General features: G+C 43.2%; 1 protein-coding gene across 1 annotated transcript in view; it reads left to right on the top strand.

Moving 5' to 3' along the window:
- HHATL (hedgehog acyltransferase like) overlaps positions 1-23345 on the top strand; it is an 81143-nt gene that overhangs the window by 21016 nt on the left and 36782 nt on the right. The window contains exons 3-8 of the mRNA XM_077490542.1: positions 876-943; positions 1041-1154; positions 5790-5984; positions 10712-10921; positions 12193-12364; positions 15945-16089. Of these exons, the coding sequence (XP_077346668.1) occupies positions 876-943; positions 1041-1154; positions 5790-5984; positions 10712-10921; positions 12193-12364; positions 15945-16089 (904 nt within the window). The remainder of the gene's footprint in view (positions 1-875; positions 944-1040; positions 1155-5789; positions 5985-10711; positions 10922-12192; positions 12365-15944; positions 16090-23345) is intronic.

The raw sequence follows: 23345 nt of genomic DNA, 5'->3' as shown, positions 1-23345 counted from the left end.
ATGATTGGTGGTGTTCTTTGCCGGCTTCCTGGTGGGTTCGGTCTGAACACGCCCGAGCCCATCACTACTCCTCACTATGTCCAAAGACAGCCCCCCCAACCAGCTTCCCTGCAACACCCTTCAGGGTTCCTTCTCCATCCCAGCTTCCACAGGGAGTGTCTTCCAGAAAATCTCTTTAAGTCCAGCTTCCTCCAAAGTCCACAGCCAGGCACATGAAGGGGCCTAACAGCCTTTCTGTAACACACAGGCTGCCTCCCAGGAAGGAGACCCCAGGAGATAGAGAGGGCTTTGATCAGACCCTCCCAAGCATTTATCTTCTCCTCACCCACACCTTATGGGCCTTCCTCACAGGGATTGGCTGAGGTAAGATTAATATTCATAATCTAGTGGTTAACCCTCCTCTGGGCCGGTCTGGGAATAAAAACAAGCCCTGATAAAAATCTAGGTGGCGGCAGGACCTTTGTCACAGTGCGGCCGAACATTTCAGACTCAGCTCCGTGACACCGCGGGGAGACCGCTGTGCGTGACATGTAAATTAGAGGGGGAGGAGGGAGGGGAGCACTCAGGCGGCCTATTGGGAAATATCCTGGGAGGCCAGTTCTGGCCCTGACACTCCTACTCTATTTCTGGAAGCTTCTTCCAGAAGCAGGCAAAAGCAATCAACCACCAGGCTTAGGCATGGAACTGATCAGACCTGAAAAATAAAATTGCTGCTCAACTAAGTACAGCAGAGCCAAAAAACGAAACGTAGCCAGGGCAAGGCACCATATATCTGTCCTTTCAGATCTGGAGATGGAGCGCAGTAAAAGTGTCAGACTTTCTTTTTCAAACAGTTTTATTATTACCTTAACAAGTACTTGATTTACATTTTGTAGATAACATGAACCGCAAGTCATTTAAGGAAAATGTGAAGACCGGATGGTATTACTTTGGCAGGAAAATGGTAAGCAAGGTCGATGAAATGAAATCAAATAATGTCACAGCGTCACCTAGTGGCCGTTGGACAATTGTTTATGGAGTAAAAAAATGTTGTCTTGCAGGATGCAGCGGACTTCGAGTGGGTGATGTGGTTCACCACGTTTCGGAATTACATCATATTCGCCCTCTCGGGTCACGTGATCTTCGCCAAAATCTTTTCTCTTCTCATCCCACAGGTGCGTCCTCTCCAGCATGCTGTAAAACCATTGTTCAGACTTTAAAGAGTATGTACACCCAACATTTCTTAATCCTGATATGTGACTGCTGTACCATGTACTTGTGTGAGAAAGTCTCCTGTTCTCTTTGCATTGCTTCCTTTGTGTGAAATCCCCGGTATTCCTGCCGGTCCCTCTGCTTTCCTATTAAAAACTGACCACACTGAGCAGAAGAGCACACCATGGTCAGGTCTCTAGCTGTGCTGGGAACTCAGTCTGCTCTCCTCCAATGAACAGACTTGTCCTGACACCTACCCCCCCCCCCTCTCCTGCACAGCCATTCACTGGGAAGCTCAGTGGGCTGCTGCTTCTCCTCCCCCCAGCTATTATACAGGTGAGTACCGGAGGAAGAATTTGATCACTTATAAAAAAGGGAAAATATTTATTTATACTTTTTTTTTATATTTACAGTGAGGGAAAAAAGTATTTAATTGGCTGCTGATTTTGTACATTTGCCCACTGACAAAGAAATGATCAGTCTATAATTTTATTGGTCGGTTTATTATAACAGTGAGAGGCAGAACAACAACAAAAATATCCAGAAAAACGCATTTCAAAAAAGTTATAAATTGATTTGCATTTTAATGAGTGAAATAAGTATTTGATCCCCTATCAATCAGCAAGATTTCTGGCTCCCAGGTGCCCTCTATACAGGTAACGAGCTGAGATTAGGAGCACTCTCCTAAAGGGAGTGCTCCTAATCTCAGTTTGTTACCCGTATAAAAGACACCTGTCCACAGAAGCAATCAATCAGATTCCAATCTCTCCACCATGGTCAAGACCAAAGAGCTGTCCAAGGATGACAGGGACAAGATTGTAGATCTACACAAGGCTGGACTGGGCTACAAGACCATCGCCAAGTAGCTTGGTGAGAGGTGACAACAGTTGGTGCGATTATTCGCAAATGGAAGAAACACAAAATAACTGTCAATCTCCCTCAGTCTGGGGCTCCATGGAAGATCTCACCTCGTGGAGTTTCAATGATCAGGAGAACGGTGAGGAATCAGCCCAGAACTACACAGGAGAATCTTGTCAATGATCTCAAGGCAGATGGGACCATCGTCACCAAGAAAACGATTGGTAGCACACTACACCGCGAGGGACTGAAATCCTGCAGTGTCGACAAGGTCCTCCTACTCAAGAAATCCCATGTACAGGGCCGTCTGATGTTTGCTAATAAACATCTGAATGATTCAGAGGAGAACTGGGTGAAAGTGTTGTGATCAAATGAGACCAAAACCGAGCTCTTTGGCATCAACTCAACTGGTTGGAGGAGGAAGAATGTTGCCTATGACCCCAAGAACACCATCCCCCACCGTCATACATTCTGCTAAGGGGACAGGATGACTTCACCGCATCAAAGGGACGATGGACGGGGCCATGTAGCGTCAAATCTTGGGTGAGAACCTCCTTCCCTCAGCCAGGACATTGAAAATGGGTTTCATAGTTTCATAGTTTCATAGTTAGTAAGGTTGAATAAAGACACCAGTCCATCCAGTTCAACCTGAGTGTCTACAATTGTCCCTGTACATTGCACACTCACATCGGTCCCTACCCTCAAAGAGCCCACAATCCAAGGTCCCCATTCATATATTAGGGCCAATTTTGGACAGAAGCCGATTAGCCTACCTGCATGTCTTTGGATTGTGGGAGGAAACCGGAGTACCCGGAGGAAACCCACGCAGGCACAGGGAGAACATGCAAACTCCAGGCAGGTAGTGTCGTGGTTGGGATTTTAACCAGCGACCACTTCTTACTGCTAGGTGAGAGTGCTAACCACTACACCACTGTGCCGCCCTGTGCCGGGTTGTGGATGGGTATTCCAGCATGACAATGACCCAAAACACACGGCCGAGGCAACAAAGGATTGTCTCAAGAAGAAGCACATTAAGGTCCTGGAGTGGCCTAGCCAGTCTCCAGACCTCAATCCCATAGGAAATATGTGGAGGGAGCTGAAGGTTCGAGTTACCAAACGTCAGCCAGGAAACCTTAATGACTTGGAGAGGATCTGCAAAGAGGAGTGGGACAAAATCCCTCCTGAGATCTGTGCAGACCTGGGGGCCAACTACAAGAAACGTCGGACCTCTGTGATTGCCAACAAGGGTTTTTTGGCTTTTGCCACCAAGTAACAAAGTAATGTTTTGTGGAGGGATCAAATACTTATTTCACTCATTAAAATGCAAATCAATTCATAACTTTTTTTGTGTTTTTCTGGATATTTTTGTTGCTATTCTGCTGCTCACTGTTAAAATAAACCGACCATTAAAATTATAGACCGATCATTTCTTTGTCAGTTTGAAAACGTACAAAATCAACAGGGGGTCAAATACTTTTTTCCGTCACTGTATACACAAATGTTTTGCATCTCATTTCTATTATTATAGGTTATTTTGCAAGGTGATTGTTTACAGGTTCTTTAAGGGAAATTAGTAATTTTACACAAATATGTACACTATATGGCCAAAATGTTGTTGACCATCACACCTATCTGAGCTTGTTCGACATTCTATTCCAAGACCAGGGACATTAATATGGAGTTGCCCCCACCCCGCCGTTGGGATTATAACAACCCCTACTCCTGTGGCAAGGCTTTCCACAAGATTTTGGAGGTTGCTTGCAGGGATTTATTCCCTTTGAACCAAAAGAACATTTGTGAGGTCAGGTACTGATGTTGGATGAAAGACCTGGCCCACAATTTGTCCTTCAAATTTATCCAAAAGGTGTTCAGTAGAGTTGAGGTCAAGTATTGCTGTTGAATGAGAAGACCTGGCTCACAACTGGCTTTCCAATTTATCCCAAAGGTGTTTAGTAGGGTTGAGGTTAGGTATTTCCATTGGATGAGAAGGCCTGGCTCACCATTGGTGCTCCAATTCATCCCAAAGGTCTTCAGTAGGGTTGGGGTCAGGTCCTAATGTTGCATGAGAAGACCTGGCTCACAATTGGCTTTCCAATTTATCCCAGAGGTTTTCAGTAGGCTTAAGAGAAGATCTGGCTCACCATTGGCATTCAAATTAGTTTCAGCAGTGTTCAGTTGGGTTTAGGTCAGCTAATGATGTTGAATGAGTAGGCCTGGCTCATGATTAGCGGTCTAATTTATTCCAGTGGTAATGAGTAGGGTTGAGGTCAAGTAATGATGTTGGATAAGAAAGCCTGACTAATTATTGGAGTTCCAATTCCTTCCAATGGTGTTCAGTAGGGTTTGAGGTCAGGTACTGATGTTGGATGAGAAGACATGGCTTGTCATTGGTGTTTCAATTCATTCCAGTTGTGTTCCGTAGGGTTGAGGTCAGGTGCCGATGTTGGATGAGAAGACCTGACTCACCATTGGAGTTCCAATTCATTTCAATAGTGTTCAGTAGGGCTGAGGTCAGGTCCTAATGTTGGATGAAAAGACCTGGTTCACAATTGGCCTTCCAATTTATCACAAAGGTGTTTAGTTGGGTTGAGGTCAGGTCCTAATGTTGGATGAAAAGACCTGGTTCACAATTGGCCTTCCAATTTATCACAAAGGTGTTTAGTTGGGTTGAGGTCAGGTACTGGTGTTGGATGAGAAGACCTAGATCACCATTGGAGTTCCAATTAATTCCAATGGTGTTCAGTAGGGTTGGATTAAAAGACCTGGATCACAGTTGGCCTTCCAATTTATCGCAAAGGTGTTCGGTAGGGATGAGTTCAGGGCTCTGTCTAAGACACTTGAGTTATTCCACACCAAACTGGTCAAACCATGTCTTTATGGAGCTGTCTTTGTACACATGGGGCACAGTAATGCTGGAACAGAAAATGTCCTTCACCAAACTGTCACCACAAGGTTGGAAAAGGACAATTGTATAAAATTTCTTTGTATGCTGTAACATTAACTGTACCCTTCACTGGAAGCACCTGAACTCCATCATTTAGAGGGGGGGGGGGGTTCATATACTGTGTATATATATATATATATATATATCCATAAGTAAAAATGTCTCTGGTCCATTAAAGGATACCCAAAAGCCCTGAGATTACTGCAGGGGGGGGGGGGGGGGGCGCCATCTTGGATGTGATGTCAGAAGGCCCAGGCCAAGAAACGTCCCCTTCTCTCCTCCCCTGCAGCTACACAACAGGTTATCTAGGAGTGTGAGAGGAGGGTGGAGGAGCTGGGCCAACACCCTCAACTAACCTGTGCTAGCGAATTGACTCTTCCTGGACAGGTTGAATTCCTTAGCAAGTTCAAAGGCACGTTTCAAATGCATAAAAATTGGTAATGTAAAGGAAAAACACTGCAAGTAAGCATTGAAAATTCTTGATTTATCCATGTTGTTGCTTGCATTTTTTGTTGGTGACAGGAGGCTCAATTCACAAAGCTACAACACCAGGATAAGGATACTTATTTTCAGAAAAAGTGACCGTTATTTTCAACTGAGTCCAGTGAGACTTAAAGCTAACAGTCACATGGCTAAAAAAAAAAAAAAGATCCTTATTCTTGTGTGAATTGAGCCTAGGGTCTCTTTAAATATCAGTTTGTTTTTTTTTGTAACTAAACCCTTAATTTATGATCAGTTGTTCTTTAATGCTTGCAAAGGTCTCTTCTGTTGAATGACGGGGCTTGTCTCCTCACAGCACAGGTCCTGGGTCTACATGCTGTATGGGATCCTCACCGTGCTCGCCATCATGGGTACTAATTATCTGATGCTCATCCTATCTCACTGCCTCTTCCTCTATACCGTCTCCCTGGTAAAAAACAAATGGGTGGTCTTCGCTGCCGGCCTGTGCAGCCTCGCGACCTTCAAGATGGATACTTTCAACTTTTGGCAAGTATGTTTTCTGGGTTATCACAGAGAAGATGATGGAATTAGGGACAGTGATTGTGACAATGATAACATTACCTTTAAATAAAATTAGTTAGGCCCAGTTCTATACATTCCAAAATAATTTTACGGAAGCATCCCTTTCACTACCAGCTTCCAGGCTACCTCTGCAGAACCTTACTACAATATAGGGCATAATGTAAAAAGCTTTGTCATAAAGATAAGGATTGCTATTTTAGGCATGTGAGTGCCATTTTTGAAACCTCATTCCATTTAGCTGAAAATACCCTTGGGGCACTATTCCTTCCACTGACACCAACAATGGGGCATGATTCCTGTTGCTGACACCAACAAAGGGGCACTATTCCTCCAACTGATACCACTAAAAGGGCACAATTCCTTCCATTGACACCAGCGATGGGGCACGATCCCTTCCATTAACACCAACGATGGGGCAGAATTCCTTCCATTGACACCAGCAAGGGGGTACAATTCCTTCCATTGACACCAACAAGGGGGCAAAATTCCTTCCATTGACACCAACGATGGGGCACAATTCCCTCCATTGACACCATTGATGGGGCACTATTCCTTCCATTGACACCAATGATGGGGCACAATTTCTTCCATTGACACCAACGATGGGGCACAACTCTTTCCACTGACACCAACAATGGGGCACTAGTCCTCCAACTGACACCAATGATATGGCATTGTTTACTCCCACTGGACACCAGGACATTTTCTACTCCCAATGACCCTAGTCTACCCCCCCCCCCCCCCCCCACAAAGTCTGAAGAGCAGTAAACTGGCCCTTTGTTTAGAAAGTTTGGAGACCCCTGTCTTATATGGTTAATTTAAAGAAAAAATGTACAAGAAAATTTTATAATTGATGGCCAGCCTTAGATGCAAGTCATTCAGTAATAATGATGGGGAAAGAGTGGGGGGAAAGGAAGGAAAGAATAAGGGGGAGGATAGGTAAAAGGTAATAGAGGGTGTAAAGAAGGAAGGAAGTGTAGCACTAACCCCCAAAGGAGCTGCTGGTTAGTTTTGGGCTTACCGTTACCTGTTTTCCTCGTTGTACATCTAGGGGTTCCCAAGGTAGATGGCCCAGTGACTTAGAGACTGACAACAGATCCACTTGAATGGATTTTATTGGCAAAAATGTAGACAATGAAACAGTCTCTTGAATTGGGATCACAGGGTTGGAAAGGAAATTCAGGTACTCTTAGTGTCAAAGTCAAGTTTGTTGAAGAACATGCTTACTTTGACTGCATCCAGAGAATAGCCATTCGCAACTGGATGATCACTCAGGTTGGACAGTCCCTCTCCCACAAGGCCTAGCAGCCAACAAGGTGCTTACTCAGGAACATGTCTCGGTCACAGACGTTGTTGTAGAACATACAAGTTAATGTCTCTGCCACAGACGTTGTTGTAGAACACGTAGGAAAACTAAGCTTGAAACACTTGTAGGATACCTGGATCTTTCAGCCAGCTTGGTGATATCCACAAGACCGGATTCTCTCGGTTACTTCAGCCCTTCCAGGCTCTCACTAAGAAGCCAACCCGTACGTGGTGTTCTTCTGAAGAGTCCTCCCCTGGAATGCTTGAAGTTACTGGTTCTCTCCCGAACCGGAGACAGCACCCAACCACCTCAGAATCCTTCTCTTAGTTTCTTTGCCTCGGGCTAGCCAGCCCCGAGACATTAAAGTCGGGTGGATCCGCACCCCAGGCCATAGCCTTCCTGGGGGCTGGTCAGGAGGACCAGAACCATGAAGTCAGTACATCATTCTGGACCGGAACCCCGAACCACGTGACATCCACATCTTAAATACCCTCTCCCAGAAAGCACAGCGAAAGCGCCACTCCCACTGGTCGGGCTCCGAGAGAGAGTAACTTAAGCACCTAACCAGACCATATTTCCATGCCTGCCAACAGAGACAGTGCCCCCTGTGGCCAGGCTGAACATCTCACAGTCCAGTCAGATTGATTCTGAAGTCTAATTTAGACAATTGTACCCAAACCAAACTGCAGTTCAGGTAAACTTTAACTTTGGAAAAACACATAGCATGTGCTCTTCAGGAGCCGCCGCTACAGAAGAAGGGAGAGAGAGAACAGACAGAGAGAATACGGGAAAGAGGAAGAAAAAGGAGGAAAGGATGGAAAGAAGGAAGGAAGGAGAAAAAGGGGAGGGAAAAGAAGGAAGGGAAGGGAAATGGAAAGGAAAAGAAAGGCAAGGCAAGGAATAGATTGCAAGGGTTGATAAGAAGAAAGGCAGGCAGGATGGCAGATAGAGAGGGAGAAAAGAAGAGTAGAGTGGAGGAAGGGAAGGAAGGTAGGGAGATAAGTAGGAGGAAGGAAGGTAGAGAGATAAGTAGGAGGAAGGAAGGTAGAGAGATAAGTAGAAGGAAGGAATGGGGGGAGGGGGTGGAAGGGAAAGAAGAAAAAAAGGTAGGTGAGGTACCTATCACTTGTACATGCATATAATCTACCAGGTGCTAAAGGAGTGGGACCACATGGTAACACTAGAAACTCTGGATGGACCCTCTTCACACTGCTATATACCCTTTTCTAGCAAACTTTTCAATGAAAAACAGGGATATTTAGTTCACACATATTGGAATACATGTTTAAAGTGGAGGGCCACCCTAAAAAAAAAACAAAAAAAAAAAACAGCATTAGTAAAAAAAAAAAAAAAAAAAAAAACATTTGAAAAAACAACAACATTTTTTACCTTACCAGAAACCCCTGTTGCTAGGCAGTCTTCTTAATCTGCCTCTTCCTACTCCGCGTGATCTTCGGTCTTCTCTCCTCCTTGCATTGTCTTCTGGGTAATGGGGCGCGCTGTGTTCAGGGAACTGTGCGTTTCCTAACACAGCACGTCCCATTCACAAAGCGCCACGCGACTCGTGCATGTGCAGTAGGAAACGGGCAGTGAAGCCGCAAGGCTCCACTGCCTGTTTCACTTAGTGAGGATGGCAGCGCTGGGACCGGAGAGCCGAGGGACGGGTCGGCCTCGGGCGGCCGACATCGCGGGCGCCCTGGAAAGGTAAGTGTCCTTATTAAAAGTCAGCAGCTACTTTTTTTTTAGCTGCTGACTTTTAAAGGGGTGTTCCGCTGTCCCCTTTAATCTGGCAAACTGCGTCAAAGTAATCCCTCTTCTGGCCAGTCCCTACTCTACTCTGCACAATGCAAATGCTACTGTGGACACACTGCCAACATGGGACAAACAGACACAAAATGGGGGAGTAGAACTGGCAATAAGAGTGATTTTTTTTTAACGCAGTGCATAGGTAGAAGCAGGCATGTACTGGCCATCGGGACTACTGGGAGTTTCCCGGTGGGCCGATGGCTCAGTGGGCCACTCTGATGTAAGGGGGCTGCTGATGGAACACTCTGATCTTAGGGGCTGCTGATGGGACACTCTGATGTAAGGGAGTGCTGATGGGACACTCTGATCTAAGGGGGTGCTGATGGAACACTCTGATGTAAGGGGGTGCTGATGGGACACTCTGATGTAAGGGGGCTGGTGATGGGACACTCTGATGTAAGGAGGCTGGTGATGGGACACTCTGATCTAAGGGGGCTGCTGATGGGACACTCTGATCTAAGGGGGTGCTGATGGGACACTCTGATCTAAGGGGGTGCTGATGGGACACTCTGATGTAAGGGGGTGCTGATGGGACACTCTGATGTAAGGGGGCTGCTGATGGTACACTCTGATCTAAGGGGGTGCTGATGGAACACTCTGATCTAAGGGGGTGCTGATGGGACACTCTGATGTAAGGGGGTGCTGATGGGACACTCTGATGTAAGGGGGTGCTGATGGGACACTCTGATGTAAGGGGGCTGCTGATGGTACACTCTGATCTAAGGGGGTGCTGATGGGACACTCTGATGTAAGGGGGTGCTGATGGGACACTCTGATGTAAGGGGGCTGCTGATGGGACACTCTGATCTAAGGGGGTGCTGATGGGACACTCTGATCTAAGGGGGTGCTGATGGGACACTCTGATCTAAGGGGGTGCTGATGGAACACTCTGATCTAAGGGGGTGCTGATGGGACACTCTGATCTAAGGGGGTGCTGATGGGACACTCTGATCTAAGGGGGTGCTGATGGGACACTTTGATCTAAGGGGGTGCTTATGGGACACTCTAAAGTAAGGGGGATGCCCGTGGGACACTCTGATGTAAGGGAGTGCTGATGGGACACTCAAAATGTAAGTGGGCCGGTCTGGATGAAGTCCAGGGCCAAATTTCTGTCCCAGTCCAGCCCTGGGTAGAAGAGCCCAAAGGGCGCTAGTGATCCCCAAGAAAGATTACAGTTCTAGTTCACTAGGGCACATACCCAAAAGCAAAAGGAACCCTCCTCTTACCACCTATTCAGTTCTCCAGAACAGAATGGGCTCAATGTGGGTGAGGGGGGGAGAAGGAAAGGAAAGGTAAAAGGAAAAGGAAAAAGGAAAGGAAAAAGAAAAGGAAAAAGAAAAGGAAGGCAAAGGAAGGGAGAAAGAAAAAGGAAAGGAAAGGAAAAAGGGTATGAAGGGAGAAGGGAATAAAATGGTGGAGGAAAGGAAAGGTTATAGGAAAAAAGGAAGGAAGGAAGGTCTATGATGTTGAAGAATACTATGCTTTTGATAAATTTGATTATTCAATACATGATATCACTGTGATTTATGTCTATGGTGAATTGGAGACACTGGCTAACGTCGTTCCGTGTTCTTTGGCTCCAGAGTGGTTTTGTTCCAGGATCCTTCAGTCTACAAGACATCCTTTTCTATGGTGGTGCTGGATTTAGCGTCTTGCGTTGCATGAGCTTTGCGCTGGAGACGTGTGAAAGAAAAGAAGGATTCTACTCCCCCATTGACCTTCTCAAGTACAACTTCTACCTCCCATTCTTCTTCTTTGGCCCAATCATGACCTTTGATCAGTTCTACCAGCAGGTGAGTTCCAGAACCATTACGCCAGCCTCACCTAGCTCCTCAGCATCTGCTAATAACTTTAGAGAGAACCCGACACTGGGTCCAGACTGCTGGATGGTGAAACCAAAGACCTTGTTTTCATAGTGATAGATGGTTGAATGTCTGTTATCAGCACTGTCAAATCGATATTCCTATCGCACACGTTCCTGGTATCAATGGCTCATAAAGTAGCGGGTGCTGCAGCGATTACCAGTTGGGTCCTGGAAGCATCAAACAAGTGTACATATTCGCCAGCATACCATGGATCGACAATTTTTTGTCCAAAAGGTTTCATGAAGAGAATCACACCACAAAGGAAAAGTGCAACGTTTCGGAGCCGCACAGGACCCCTTCGTCGTATTAAAAGCCTGACGAAGGGGTCCTGCCCGGCTCCGAAACTTTGCACTTTTCCTTTGTGATGTGATTCTCTTCTTTAAACCTTTTGGACAAAAAATTGTTGATTCATGGTGTGCTGGCGAATATTTATGCTTGTTATCAGCACTGAGCTCAGGCAGGAGATAGGATGGCATCTATGGGGTCCAAACACCCTAATGCTATTGGCTACTGCCCTCTTTATAGTCCCATCATACGATGGGGTATGATGTACCCCATACTCCTTCACATAGGGTGGGGGGCCGGGAACTGGGGGCCTCCTTATTAAAGGGGGCTCCCGGATTCCGATAACCCCTCCGCCCGCAGATCCGACAAAGCCCCCCCTTCCCCAAAGCACCCCCCCATGTTGAGGGCACGTGGCCTGGTACAGCTCAGGGGGGGCTGGCGCACGCTCGTCCCCATCCCCTTTCCTGAACGGCCAGGCTGCGTGCTCGGATAAGGGTCTGGTATTTACTTTTTTCGGTGTAGGGGGTTACCCTTAAAATCTATACCAAACAACGGGGCTCGCAAGGGGTCAATCTCGCCAATGAAAGTGACGAGATTGACTTCCTTCTCTAGTCCCGTCGTACCTGGAGTCATGTTCAAAATGAATGGACTTTAGTCTGTGTGTGGGCAAGTCCGTTCATTTGGAAAGTCCGTCGGACCTCCACCTAAAGTCTGGCGGGAAATCCGTTCATGTGTGTGCAAGTCTGCTCGTTCGGAAAGTCCGGCGGACCTCCGCTGCAAAGTCCGGCGGATTGTCCGCCGGACCAAGTCTGCCAGAAAGTCCAATCATGTGTATGCGGCATTAGAGAAAATAATTTAGAGATTGTTAAATTGCTGATGATCTATAATCTGATGTTGGGCTGCTCGTGTCACAGGTACATACCAGGTCGCTGACCCGCAGAGAGAACGAGATGTGGAACATTCGTGTCCAGGCCGTGGTCAATGTGCTCCTCATACTTCTGGTGAATGTTTTCTTCCACTTCCTGTACATTCTCAGCATCCCCTCCGACCTGAAATTTACCAACAAACTTTCAGACTGGTCTCTGGGTAACGTATTCCCTTTCCTGTAACTGTCACGCAGAATTGTTACGTTCAGTGCTGTCTTTTGGTTTTGTGCTGCCCTAGGCAAGGCTAAAATCGGGGTGGGGGGGTGCCCCCCCTCCCCATTTAAATTTGTCCCACCCCCACCTGCGGTGTATAGTTCTTGTCTCGGGGTCTGATGGTGAAGCTGTAGCCGTTCACAGTGAGAAGCTGCTGCTTCCTAGACATGTGCACTGACAAAAAGTGTGTTTGTTTCATTCCTTTTTTTGCTTTTTTCTGAGATTTGAAAATCCTAAAATTTCTAAAATTCTGAAATTTAGAAATTCGAAAATTTGGACATTGGGAAATCCCAAAATTCCCATTTTCAAATTTTCGGATTTTCAAATTTTAGGATTTCCGAATTTCCGAATTTTGAATTTTAGGATTTCCAAATTTCACATTTTTGGATTTCCGAATTTTTGTATTATCGAATTTCTGAATTTCCGAATTTAGAGTTTTCGGATTTCCGAATTTCCTAATTTTGAATTTTCGGATTTCTGAATTTCCGAATTTTCAGATTTCTGAATTTTCCAAATTCGAAGAAAATCTGAATAAAGAAAGAAAATCAGTAAAATTTGAAATAATTACTAACTAATAATAACTAACTATTAAATTATAGGTATTGGAATTTCCTTTCAAATTTGGCTGTTTACATTCGTAAATTAGAAAATTTGGAAATTCTAAATTTGAAAATCCAAAAACCCAAAAATTCAAAACTCTATAGTAACCAACTATTAAATTATAGATATTGTAATTTCCTTTCAAATTTGGCTGTTAGTTCTCTTTAAGACCCCAAATCCCTCCTCTGCACTTAAAAGCTTCCAATCACACCAAGAAAGTTTTTTGAATGCATTTGATTTTTAAAAACTTGCGCAGATGGTTTCCGAGTAAACCGGGAAGAGATTGTCATGTCATCACTTTCCGGTTTACTGTTACAAACAGCCGATTAAAGACGATCCTGGCTTTGCTGGGCTGTCCGGCCTATTGATCATCTGTGGGACATCCTCAAACCGAAGGTGGAGGAGCGCAAGGTCTCCAACATTCACCAGCTCTGTGATGTCATCATGGAGGAGGGGAAGAGGACTCCAGTGACAACCTGTGAAGCTCTGGTGACCTCCATGCCCAAGAAAATAATGGCGGCCACACATAATATTGACACTTTGGGCCCAATTTGGACATTTTCACTTAGGGGTGTACTCACTTTTGTTGCCAGTGGTTTAGACATTAATGGCTGTGTGTTGAGTTATTTTGAGGGGACAGCAAATTTACACTGTTATACAAGCTGTACACTCACTACTTTACATTGTAGACAAGTGTCATTTCTTCAGTGTTGTCACATGAAAAGATAGAAGAAAATATTTGCAAAAATATGAGTGAGGGGTGTACTCACTTTTGTGAGATACTGTAATTATTACAAATCCCACCAAAAACTTCTCTGTCTATTGTTATTATACTATTTTGTGTTATATTGTTTACTTATTTTATTTATTGTTATTATATTAGTTTTTGTTATTTTTGTTATTTATTGTATTTATTGTTATTATATATTTTTTTATTACAGTGTATTGTTTATTATATGTATTTTTGTTATTATTTTGTGTTATATTGTTTATGTATTTATAGTTATTATAACGGAAAATTGTTACCAAATACTTACTGTAATTTTACTTTTCTGGCTCGGCGTCATGCCATCACCGCGGGTCAACTCTGTCCCTTGACCCCCCCCCCATAGGACCTTCCTGAATAGTATTATATTATATTATCAATATTAGTATTAGTATTTAGTATTAGTATAATAGTGTTATACTATATTATATTATATTATTAGTATTAGTATAATAGTATTGTATTATATTATATTACATTATATTATATTATATTATATTATTAGTATTAGTATTATATTATATTATATTATATTATTAGTATTAGTATTAGTATTATATTATATTATATTATTAGTATTAGTATAGTAGTATTATATTATATTATATTATATTATTAGTATTAGTATAGTAGTATTATATTATATTATATTATATTATATTATATTATATTATATTATTAGTATAGTAGTATTATATTATATTATATTATATTATTAGTATTAGTATAGTAGTATTATATTATATTATATTATTTTATATTATATTATATTATATTATTAGTATTAGTATAGTAGTATTATATTATATTATATTATATTATATTATTAGTATTAGTATTAGTATTATATTATATTATATTATTAGTATTAGTATAGTAGTATTATATTATATTATATTATATTATATTATATTATTAGTATTAGTATAGTAGTATTATATTATATTATATTATATTATTAGTATTAGTATAGTAGTATTATATTATATTATATTATTAGTATTAGTATAGTAGTATTATATTATATTATATTATTAGTATTAGTATAGTAGTATTATATTATATTATATTATATTATTAGTATTAGTATAGTAGTATTATATTATATTATAGTATTATATTATAGCCAGGTAGTACCTAATGTAGGTGTTCTCATAAAGAGCTTGCGTCGGACCAGGGCGAGAATGTGCTGGCATGGCATGACGCCGAACCAAGAAAAGAAAAGAAAAATGGGGGCTGTAAATTTGAAGTCCAGCATTCACAGATACATCTGGATGAGAGGTGCTGACTGCCGAGGGGTGAGTGAGCTCACCATCCATCCCTGTCTGTGACTGAAGTCTCGCCCCTTGCCTCTGAGTGAGTACACTAAGGTAAATCAGGGTTCTCAGAGCACCCCTTACATCGGAGTTCCCCTTTACACCAGAGGCCACAGTGTTCCCCCTTACACCAGAGTTCTCTCCATACATCAGAGTTCTCAGTGTTTCCCCTCCTTAAATCAGGGTTCCCAGAGCATCCCTTAGGTCGGGGTCCCCACAGTTCTCCCTTACATCAGAGTCTGCAGAGTCCCCCCTTACAGTGAAAGGGAACTCTGCGAGTTCAGGTGTAAAAGGGGAACTCTGTGGATTCTGATGTAAAGGGGAACTCTTGTATAAACTTCATGTGATTAGAAATATTATTTAATAGCAATATATATATATAGTTTATACAAAAAAATAAAAACATTGCTGTGCGCCGCTAAAGTGTTCGGGTTTAACTGGAAGAAAAGGTGGCAACCATAGATACACAGGAACTACCAGGAACGTCCGGAGCAAGGACGTAATAAGAACACTTACACCGGGTACTGCCGACCTTTTATAGTACTATTCAGGAAGCTCCCATGGGGGGAGGGGGTCAAGGGGCGGAGTGGACCCGCAGTGACGGTGTGATGCAGAGCCAGGAAATTTGTTTTCGTTTTTTTTCTTTTTTTTATATTATGTTATTTTTGTGTTGTATTGTTTATTTATTTATTTATTGTATTTATACTTACTATATTTGTTTCGGCATTTTTTTTTTTGTTATATTATTTTTTTTTGTTATTATTTTATAACTCCTTTATATTTACATTATATACAGTGACTGGCCCTTACAGTTTATAAAAATGTGCCCTTTTTTCCCCCGGCAGCGGGTCTGGCGTACTCCAACCTTGTATATGACTGGGTGAAGGCAGCTGTGATGTTTGGGGTAATAAATACCATCTCCAGATTGGACCACCTGGACCCACCGCAGCCCCCCAAATGTATCACCATGCTTTACGTCTTTGCCGAAACGTAAGTCAACACAATGCTGACATCAGCACCTTTATATAATGTGCCTCGGTGGTAACTACAGGGGGTGAGGATGTCTCAGGGCTCATAAGGTGAGGAGAGGGCCCTAAATATGACCATTCCCTCCCTGGGGCACTAAGGCCATATTTAGATTTCACAACAGGGCCTGTAGCTTATAATTAGCCTCCCACCATGTAAAACACTCAGGGGTCTTTTATTTAAATAAAAAAAATAAAAATAAGAAAAAACAGCTTAGCCATATTTTCAGCAGATTTTCAGCTACGTTCATTTAGTGCAAAATGGGCTATTTTCTCTTCCGAATAAATAATCTTTTATTATTAGTGGTAGTAGTAAAATACCTCATTGTGGCCACTAGATGGAGCTGTTGAGCATAGAGAATAAATGTATTTGTAACCAGAGGTGCAGTGTAACAATTCTAGAGAACGCTAAAGGGAATCAGCAAATAAAGGTTACATTTATTTGCTAAAGTGCACACTGGCACCTGGGGGAGGGTATCAGAGGCTAGACATGTGCAATTTGTTTAGTTACAATTTTTTTTTAACGATTTTCGACAAATTCGTCAATTCGGAAATATCCGAATTAACGAAAACCCGTTTAACAAATTTTTCCGAATATTCGGTGACGGATCCTATCTCCCACACCCCGCTTGAGTGTTTCGGTCAGTATACTGCTTCCTAAGTCCTGGAACACGAGTCCAATGGATCTGGCTATAGGAACCGCCAAGAACTAGACAACACCAGTCTTGGAGTACATCAGGAATAGTCTTTTATTTGAGATCTCCCACAAATATATACAGCATGATGACTAAAGCCTAACCTAATTAGCATGAGCTAATTATCTAATCATTGACCCAGACTAGTTGACTGAGAGATGAGACTTTTCAGGGTAAGACTTAATGTCTCCTAGCTCACTGACTGACTATTCAATACACATTACCATAAACATCAACACAGGGTTAATTAGCACAAACAACAATGTGTGGAATACTCTTACAAGCCAGACTAGACTCATTTACACAACAGACAGGTGGCTGGAGTTGATGACATTAGCATCTAAAAGTTTGTGTCCCAACAGTGTGATTCAGTCACTATTGCTAATATTGCATATACATATCCACAGTCCGTGGGTCTCGGGGGGGGGCACACACGGGCCTGAATCCAAGTAACACCACCTTAGGGGTCCCCAGGCATACAGCTCACAAAGAGCACCGTTCCCCCAAATGCCAGGGCCCATAATCGATGTGCATGAGGCTGGCATTCAGTCCCCTCCTAAAGCCTTGGTCCCGGCTAGGTCTGTCACATTCGTAAATTAGAATGTTTAAAAATGTGTAAATTCGTATGTTCGTAAATTCGTACATTCATAAATTCGTAAATTCATAAATTCTTATATTTGTACATTCGTAAATTCTTATATTCGTAAATTCCTAAATTTTTATATTCGTACATTTGTAAATTCTTATATTCGTACATTCGTAAATTTGTACTTTTGTAAATTCGTAAATTCTTATATTGGTACATTTGTAAATTCGTAAATTCTTATATTCGTACATTCGTAAATTCTTATATTCGTACATTTGTAAATTCGTAAATTCTTATATTCGTACATTCGTAAATTCTTATATTCGTACATTTGTAAATTCGTAAATTCTTATATTCGTACATTCGTAAATTTGTACTTTCGTAAATTCGTAAATTCTTATATTCATACATTCATATATTCGTAAATTCTTATATTTGTACATTCATAAATTTTTATATTCATACATTCGTACATTTTTATATTCGGAAATTCTTATATTCGTACATTCGTAAATTCGTACATTCGGAAATTCATAAATGCGTAAATTAATACATTCGGAAATTCGGAAATTCAAAAGTTCGGAAATCTGAAATAATAATTAACTAATAATAACTTAACTATAACTAACTATTAAATTATAGGTATTGTAATTTCCTTTCAAATTTGGTTTGTTAGTGAACGTAACGAATACGAATTTATCTGAAGTTACGGATTTTCAGAAATAACGAATTCCGCATCTAAATGAATGGATTGTAATGAATTAATAATAATAAATAACAATAATAATAATAAAAACGTTTTATTTTTATTATTTATTAATTTGTTCTCTTCCATTTGTTTAGATGCGGCATTCGTTATTTCGGATAATTCGTAACATCAGATAAATTTGTATTTGTTACGTTCACTAACAGCCAAATTTGAACGTAAATTACAATACCTATAATTTAATAGTTGGTTACTATTTCTGATTTTTGGATTTTTAGGTTTTTGGATTTTAAAATGTTGATTTTTTTTTAATTTTCTAATTTACGAATGTGCAAATGTACGAATGTAGGAATTTACGAATGGATTAAAAACTAAATTAAAATTAAAAAATTTACAAACGTACGAATGTACAGACGTACGAATTTACAATGTACGAATGTAGCAATTTACGAATTGCGATCATAATGAATGACCTGAAAAACTAAAAAAATAAAAATAAATAAAAAACGAATGAAACGAAAGCGAACATATTTTTTGGCAGTGCACGTCTATACAGAGGCCATGGTCTGTGGTGGAAATCGTTGAATTATTTTTCTCCAATTTTCAAGGTTTGCCTTAGCATTTTTATAAGTTGGGGGGGACTATTAAATGATAGGACCTGGCATTTTTCATGCAAGATCTTTTATAATTTTGATCCCAATTTTTTGCCACGAGTTCAGCTAAATTTTTTCAAAGACTTAAAGTTTTGTAGAATAAGGTGAAATCAAAACAAGTGAAATCAAATCCTGTAAACCAAAGAGTATGTTAAAGTAGAACTAAAGGCAAAACTTAAGAGGAAGTAAACCCTGATGGGTTTACTTCCTCTTTTTTTCCCTGCAAAGGTAAAGCATAATGGACTACTATGCATCGCATAGTAGCTCATTATGTGTCACTTACCTGACACAGGAGCCAGCGAAGTCGCCGCTGTCCCCTGTAGTCCGCCGCATCCATGTTGCTTGTGGCGTCTCGCAGCTCCGACGAATCACAGCGGCGCAACCGCAATGACGTCACTCCCGCGCATGCGCACGGGAGTCGCGCCTCGCAGCTCCGCCGCTGTCATACGGCGAAGCCGCGATGACGTCACTCCCGCGCATGCGCACGGGAGTCGACAAATTTGGCAAATCCATTCTTGGATTTGCCGCATTTAGTGCGCATGCGCGCCGCTGTCTACGGCGCATGCGCCGTAGACAGCGGTGCCCATTTTCGGGCAAATATCTCCTAAACCATATAGGTTTAGGAGATATTGCTTGGACCTACAGGTAAGCCTTAATCTAGGCTTACCTATAGGTCCAAGTTGTTTGGAAGGGTTTACTTCCTCTTTATAACCCCTGTCAGGTCTTTTGTTTGGGGCCATCTGTGTCCCGTTGCGGGATTTCCCTTCACTTCCTGTCCCCATAGCCAAACAGTAAGTGAGAGGAAATCCCTCCAAAGTGAGGGAATCCCTGGTTGTCACCAGAACTAGTGTCCCCATTAGAAGATTTCCCCTCTATTCCTGTTCTGGTAAGTGAGAGGAAATCCCTCCAAAGTGAGGGAATCCCTGTTCGTCACCAGAACTAGTGTCCGCATTAGAAGATTTCCCCTCTATTCCTGTTCTGGTGGCAACGCAAAATTTTGAATTTTTGGTCACTTTCGGTGTTAATGGTAAACAGGACAAATAGAGAGGGTGAATCTATCTAACGGGGACACAGACAGCAATAAGAAATGACTGGGGTTTCCATCCCTCTCCACTGTATCCAACATAAGGCTCACTCGGCTAGACATGATGTGGAAATAGAATGCATAACTCTACAGTCACACTATAAAATGAAAGAAGGGTTGAAATGTAAGCACTATGTCACAGCTAAGAGGTCCACAACTTTATTCCATTAAAGGTCAGGAATACAGAATAGCCAACTTGTTTCAGGGGTCTACATGCCCCCTTCATCAGGGCTATAAATCACATTATAAAAAGGGTTATGTCAATCTGTCAGATTGTATCTGTCAATACAATGTCCCCTCCATGGGGTCGTAATTAAAACCAAACAGTCAATTGTAATGAGAGTGTCAAATTAATTGTATTAAAAAAGAGAATATGAGTGCTGAAAAAAAAATAAGAATATGGGCGCTGAAAGATAAATAATAAAAAATATATATAAAATAATAATAACACTAATAATACGAATCCGAAATACAAATTTTTATGCATACGAATTCTGTAGGAAATACGAAATTTCATTTACGAATTTCGGATCCAAGTTCATAACGGAAATTCGTAATTGTTACGAAAAGTTAACGAACCTAAAATTTAAAACCCCAGGAACTCAGCACAGGGATGGTGGGAACCCCTCATAATGGGCACAGCAGGTGTACAGACCCGGGAACTCAGCACAGGGATGGTAGGAACCCCTCATAATGGACACAGCGGGTGTACAGACCCGGGAACTCAGCACAGGGATGGTGGGAACCCCTCATAATGGATATAGCAGGTGTACAGACCCGGGAACCCAGCACAGGGATGGTGGGAACCCCTCATAATGGGCACAGCGGGTGTACAGACCCGGGAACTCAGCACAGGGATGGTGGGAAACTGCCATTCCTCTCCTTGACAGCGAGGTGAGAGGTTGCTAGTTCCTTTGCTCCTGTGCTTCCAGAGACCAGGGGCTAGAGTTACTCCTCTGCCCCAGGAAGGATGCTGGATCCTGGGGAGGACCCTGGCGGGGGCCCCCTGGATAGGCCTCAACCTGTGGAAGATTCTGGGCCTGGCCCAAGGAAGGATGAATCTCTGTCTGCCTTTAGACGGAGGATTGTGGAAACGCTGAAGCGGATTGAGAAGGAAGAGGAGAAGTTGGGAGCTTTGAAAGCTGAATTTAAAAAGAAGAAGCAGATTTGTGCCAAAGTCTTCAGTAAGAAGAGACCGGCTCTGAGGCCTGAATTGAAGGACCTGGAACAAGCTCTGCGGAAGCAGAAGGAATTGGTGAGTTCTCTGAAGGAGAATAGTGGAGCTTTTAAAGAAAAATATAAAAATGAGGAGCGATTTAACCAAATGAGGAAAGGAGCTTCTTCCTGCATGGAGAGCGAGGAGATGGAAGCAGAGAGTGAGAAAGTGGGCCCGGAGGATGAGCCCAGCTGTTCAACATCTCAGACACCTGCTGAGCCCTCAATGGCGGAGGCCTCTGTCCCCTTCCCTCCCCAGCAATATGGAACATCTGAGCCGGAGGTTGAAGGTTCTGACATGCTGCATCTGATCAACAAACTGGAGTCCAGTCCAGATTCAGCTCCCCAGGAAGGTGAGGAGAAGATGGACACCGTTCCTATTCCTGTGGAGAGAGCAGGTGCAGGTACTGTGTGTGTGCAGGATGGTGGGATCTTTAATAACAATGGGCCTGCTGAGGGTTGTAGTACTGCAGACAGTCAGCCCAGAACCATAGACAATGTACTGCAAGCAAATACATCTGCTAATAACTGTCAGCTTCAGTCTGCAGAGAGGTCCATGGACAATACAGAGACTTTGCCTGGACCAGGCACAGCGACTGTTCCTGTGAATGGTGGAGGAGATGCTGGGAGCAGTAGTACTACAGCTCTCCAGGAGTCTGCAGCAGCCAAGACTGCGATGGCTCCCAGGATTGAAGCTGAGTGTTCGGGGGAGGGGGTGGGTCCTGCTAATCAGAAGACTGCTATCCCAGCTGATTCACACTCTCTGCCAGCAGGTTTGAATGTATCTGAGGACAAGACTGCAAAAGCTGGAAGAAAAACTTATGCTGGTGTTGCTGCCACAGGATCTGGGAAGGGGGAGCAAGCAGGGAGGGAGCATGGGGACGTTTTATCTTTCTCCCTGTTTAAAAGGAGGAATGTTGTACAATTGAAATGGGAAGGCGATGGAAACCCCCCACATAGGAGGGTGGTGGTGGATAAAATCCTGCAGATGGGGTTTAGGCCTGCGGATATCTTCGCCCTGATCAGTCCGGCAGGTTCCTATGAATATGATTTGTCCTTTATCCGTCCCGAGTCTCTGGACATATTTTGGGAGAAGTTTGAACACGTGTGTAGGGGCCTGCCGGACTGGAAAGGGCTCATCCCCAAACTTATATCCCGCCAGCCCCTCATTAAGATGGTGACAATACTTGTGCGCAATGAATCTATACCCCAAGGGGATCTGACTGTATGGTTGAGGAGGTATGGGGACGTCCTGAGCCCCCTGAGAAAGATTTTGGACGATCGGGGAATATGGACAGGGGGATGGTCTGTGCAGCTGAAACTAAAGGTTATTGATAATGTCGTCCAGCATCTGCCATCCTCAGCTTTCCTGGGGAGGGACAGGCTGACCATCTTCTACCCGGGCCAGCCAAAGCTCTGCAATAAATGTGGAGATAAAGGGCATCTTGCATCCTCCTGTCCAGTGATGAAGTGCTCCCTGTGTCAGGGTATAGGGCATTTGGCAAAGGATTGTAATATTATAAGGTGTAATCTGTGCAATGCAGTGGGACATCCTTATAGTCAGTGTCCTGAGGCAATGCACAACAAGCCGGAGCTCATGAGGGAGTTTTTCCATCTGGACATGGAGGATGCGCAGAGCTCATCAGCTGGAGGGCCTGTGATCCCATCTGAGTCTGTGCCAATACCCAATGTGTCTCCCCAGTCTGTGCCAATACCCAATGTGTCTGTGTCTCCCCAGTCTGTGTCCATACCCAATGTGTCTGTGTCTCCCCAGTCTGTGCCCATACCCAATGTGTCTGTGTCTCCCCAGTCTGTGCCCATACCCAATGTGTCTGTGTCTCCCCAGTCTGTGCCAGTACCCAATGGGTCTGTGTCTCCCCAGTCTGTGCCAGTACCCAATGTGTCTGTGTCCTCCCAGTCTGTGCGTGTACCTAGTGTGCCTGTGTCCTCCCAGCCTGTATGTAAAGTTTCAGTTGCCAAGAATGTGTCCAATCCTTCTGTGTCTTATCCTTCTGTGTCTTCTAAAATTGCAGAGGCAGCAAGAGGTGCTGAGGCTGGTGCATCAGGTGTGGTGCCAGTCCCCCTCCCCCGACGCTGCAGGGTTCCTATTGCAGATCGTGGGGGCCAGAGGAGTGGGGAAAATAGTGGGGAGGCTGGCCTGGTGGTAGATAAGGGAAGGGAGAGTGGGGGGGAGGGGTTTGAAGGGGAGGATAGGTGTGGGGAGGCTGGTTGTGGTTTATCCAAAGATGATATGGAGTGGTTGGAGGATAGGAGGAGGAGGG

Source organism: Lithobates pipiens, unplaced genomic scaffold (genome assembly GCF_037356315.1).
Source record: "Lithobates pipiens isolate NorthernLeopardFrog02 unplaced genomic scaffold, aLitPip1_a1.2 Scaffold_19, whole genome shotgun sequence".
Taxonomy (NCBI): domain Eukaryota; kingdom Metazoa; phylum Chordata; class Amphibia; order Anura; family Ranidae; genus Lithobates; species Lithobates pipiens.
Note: the sequence above shows the minus strand (reverse complement) of the source record. Positions and strands in the feature narration are given on the sequence as shown.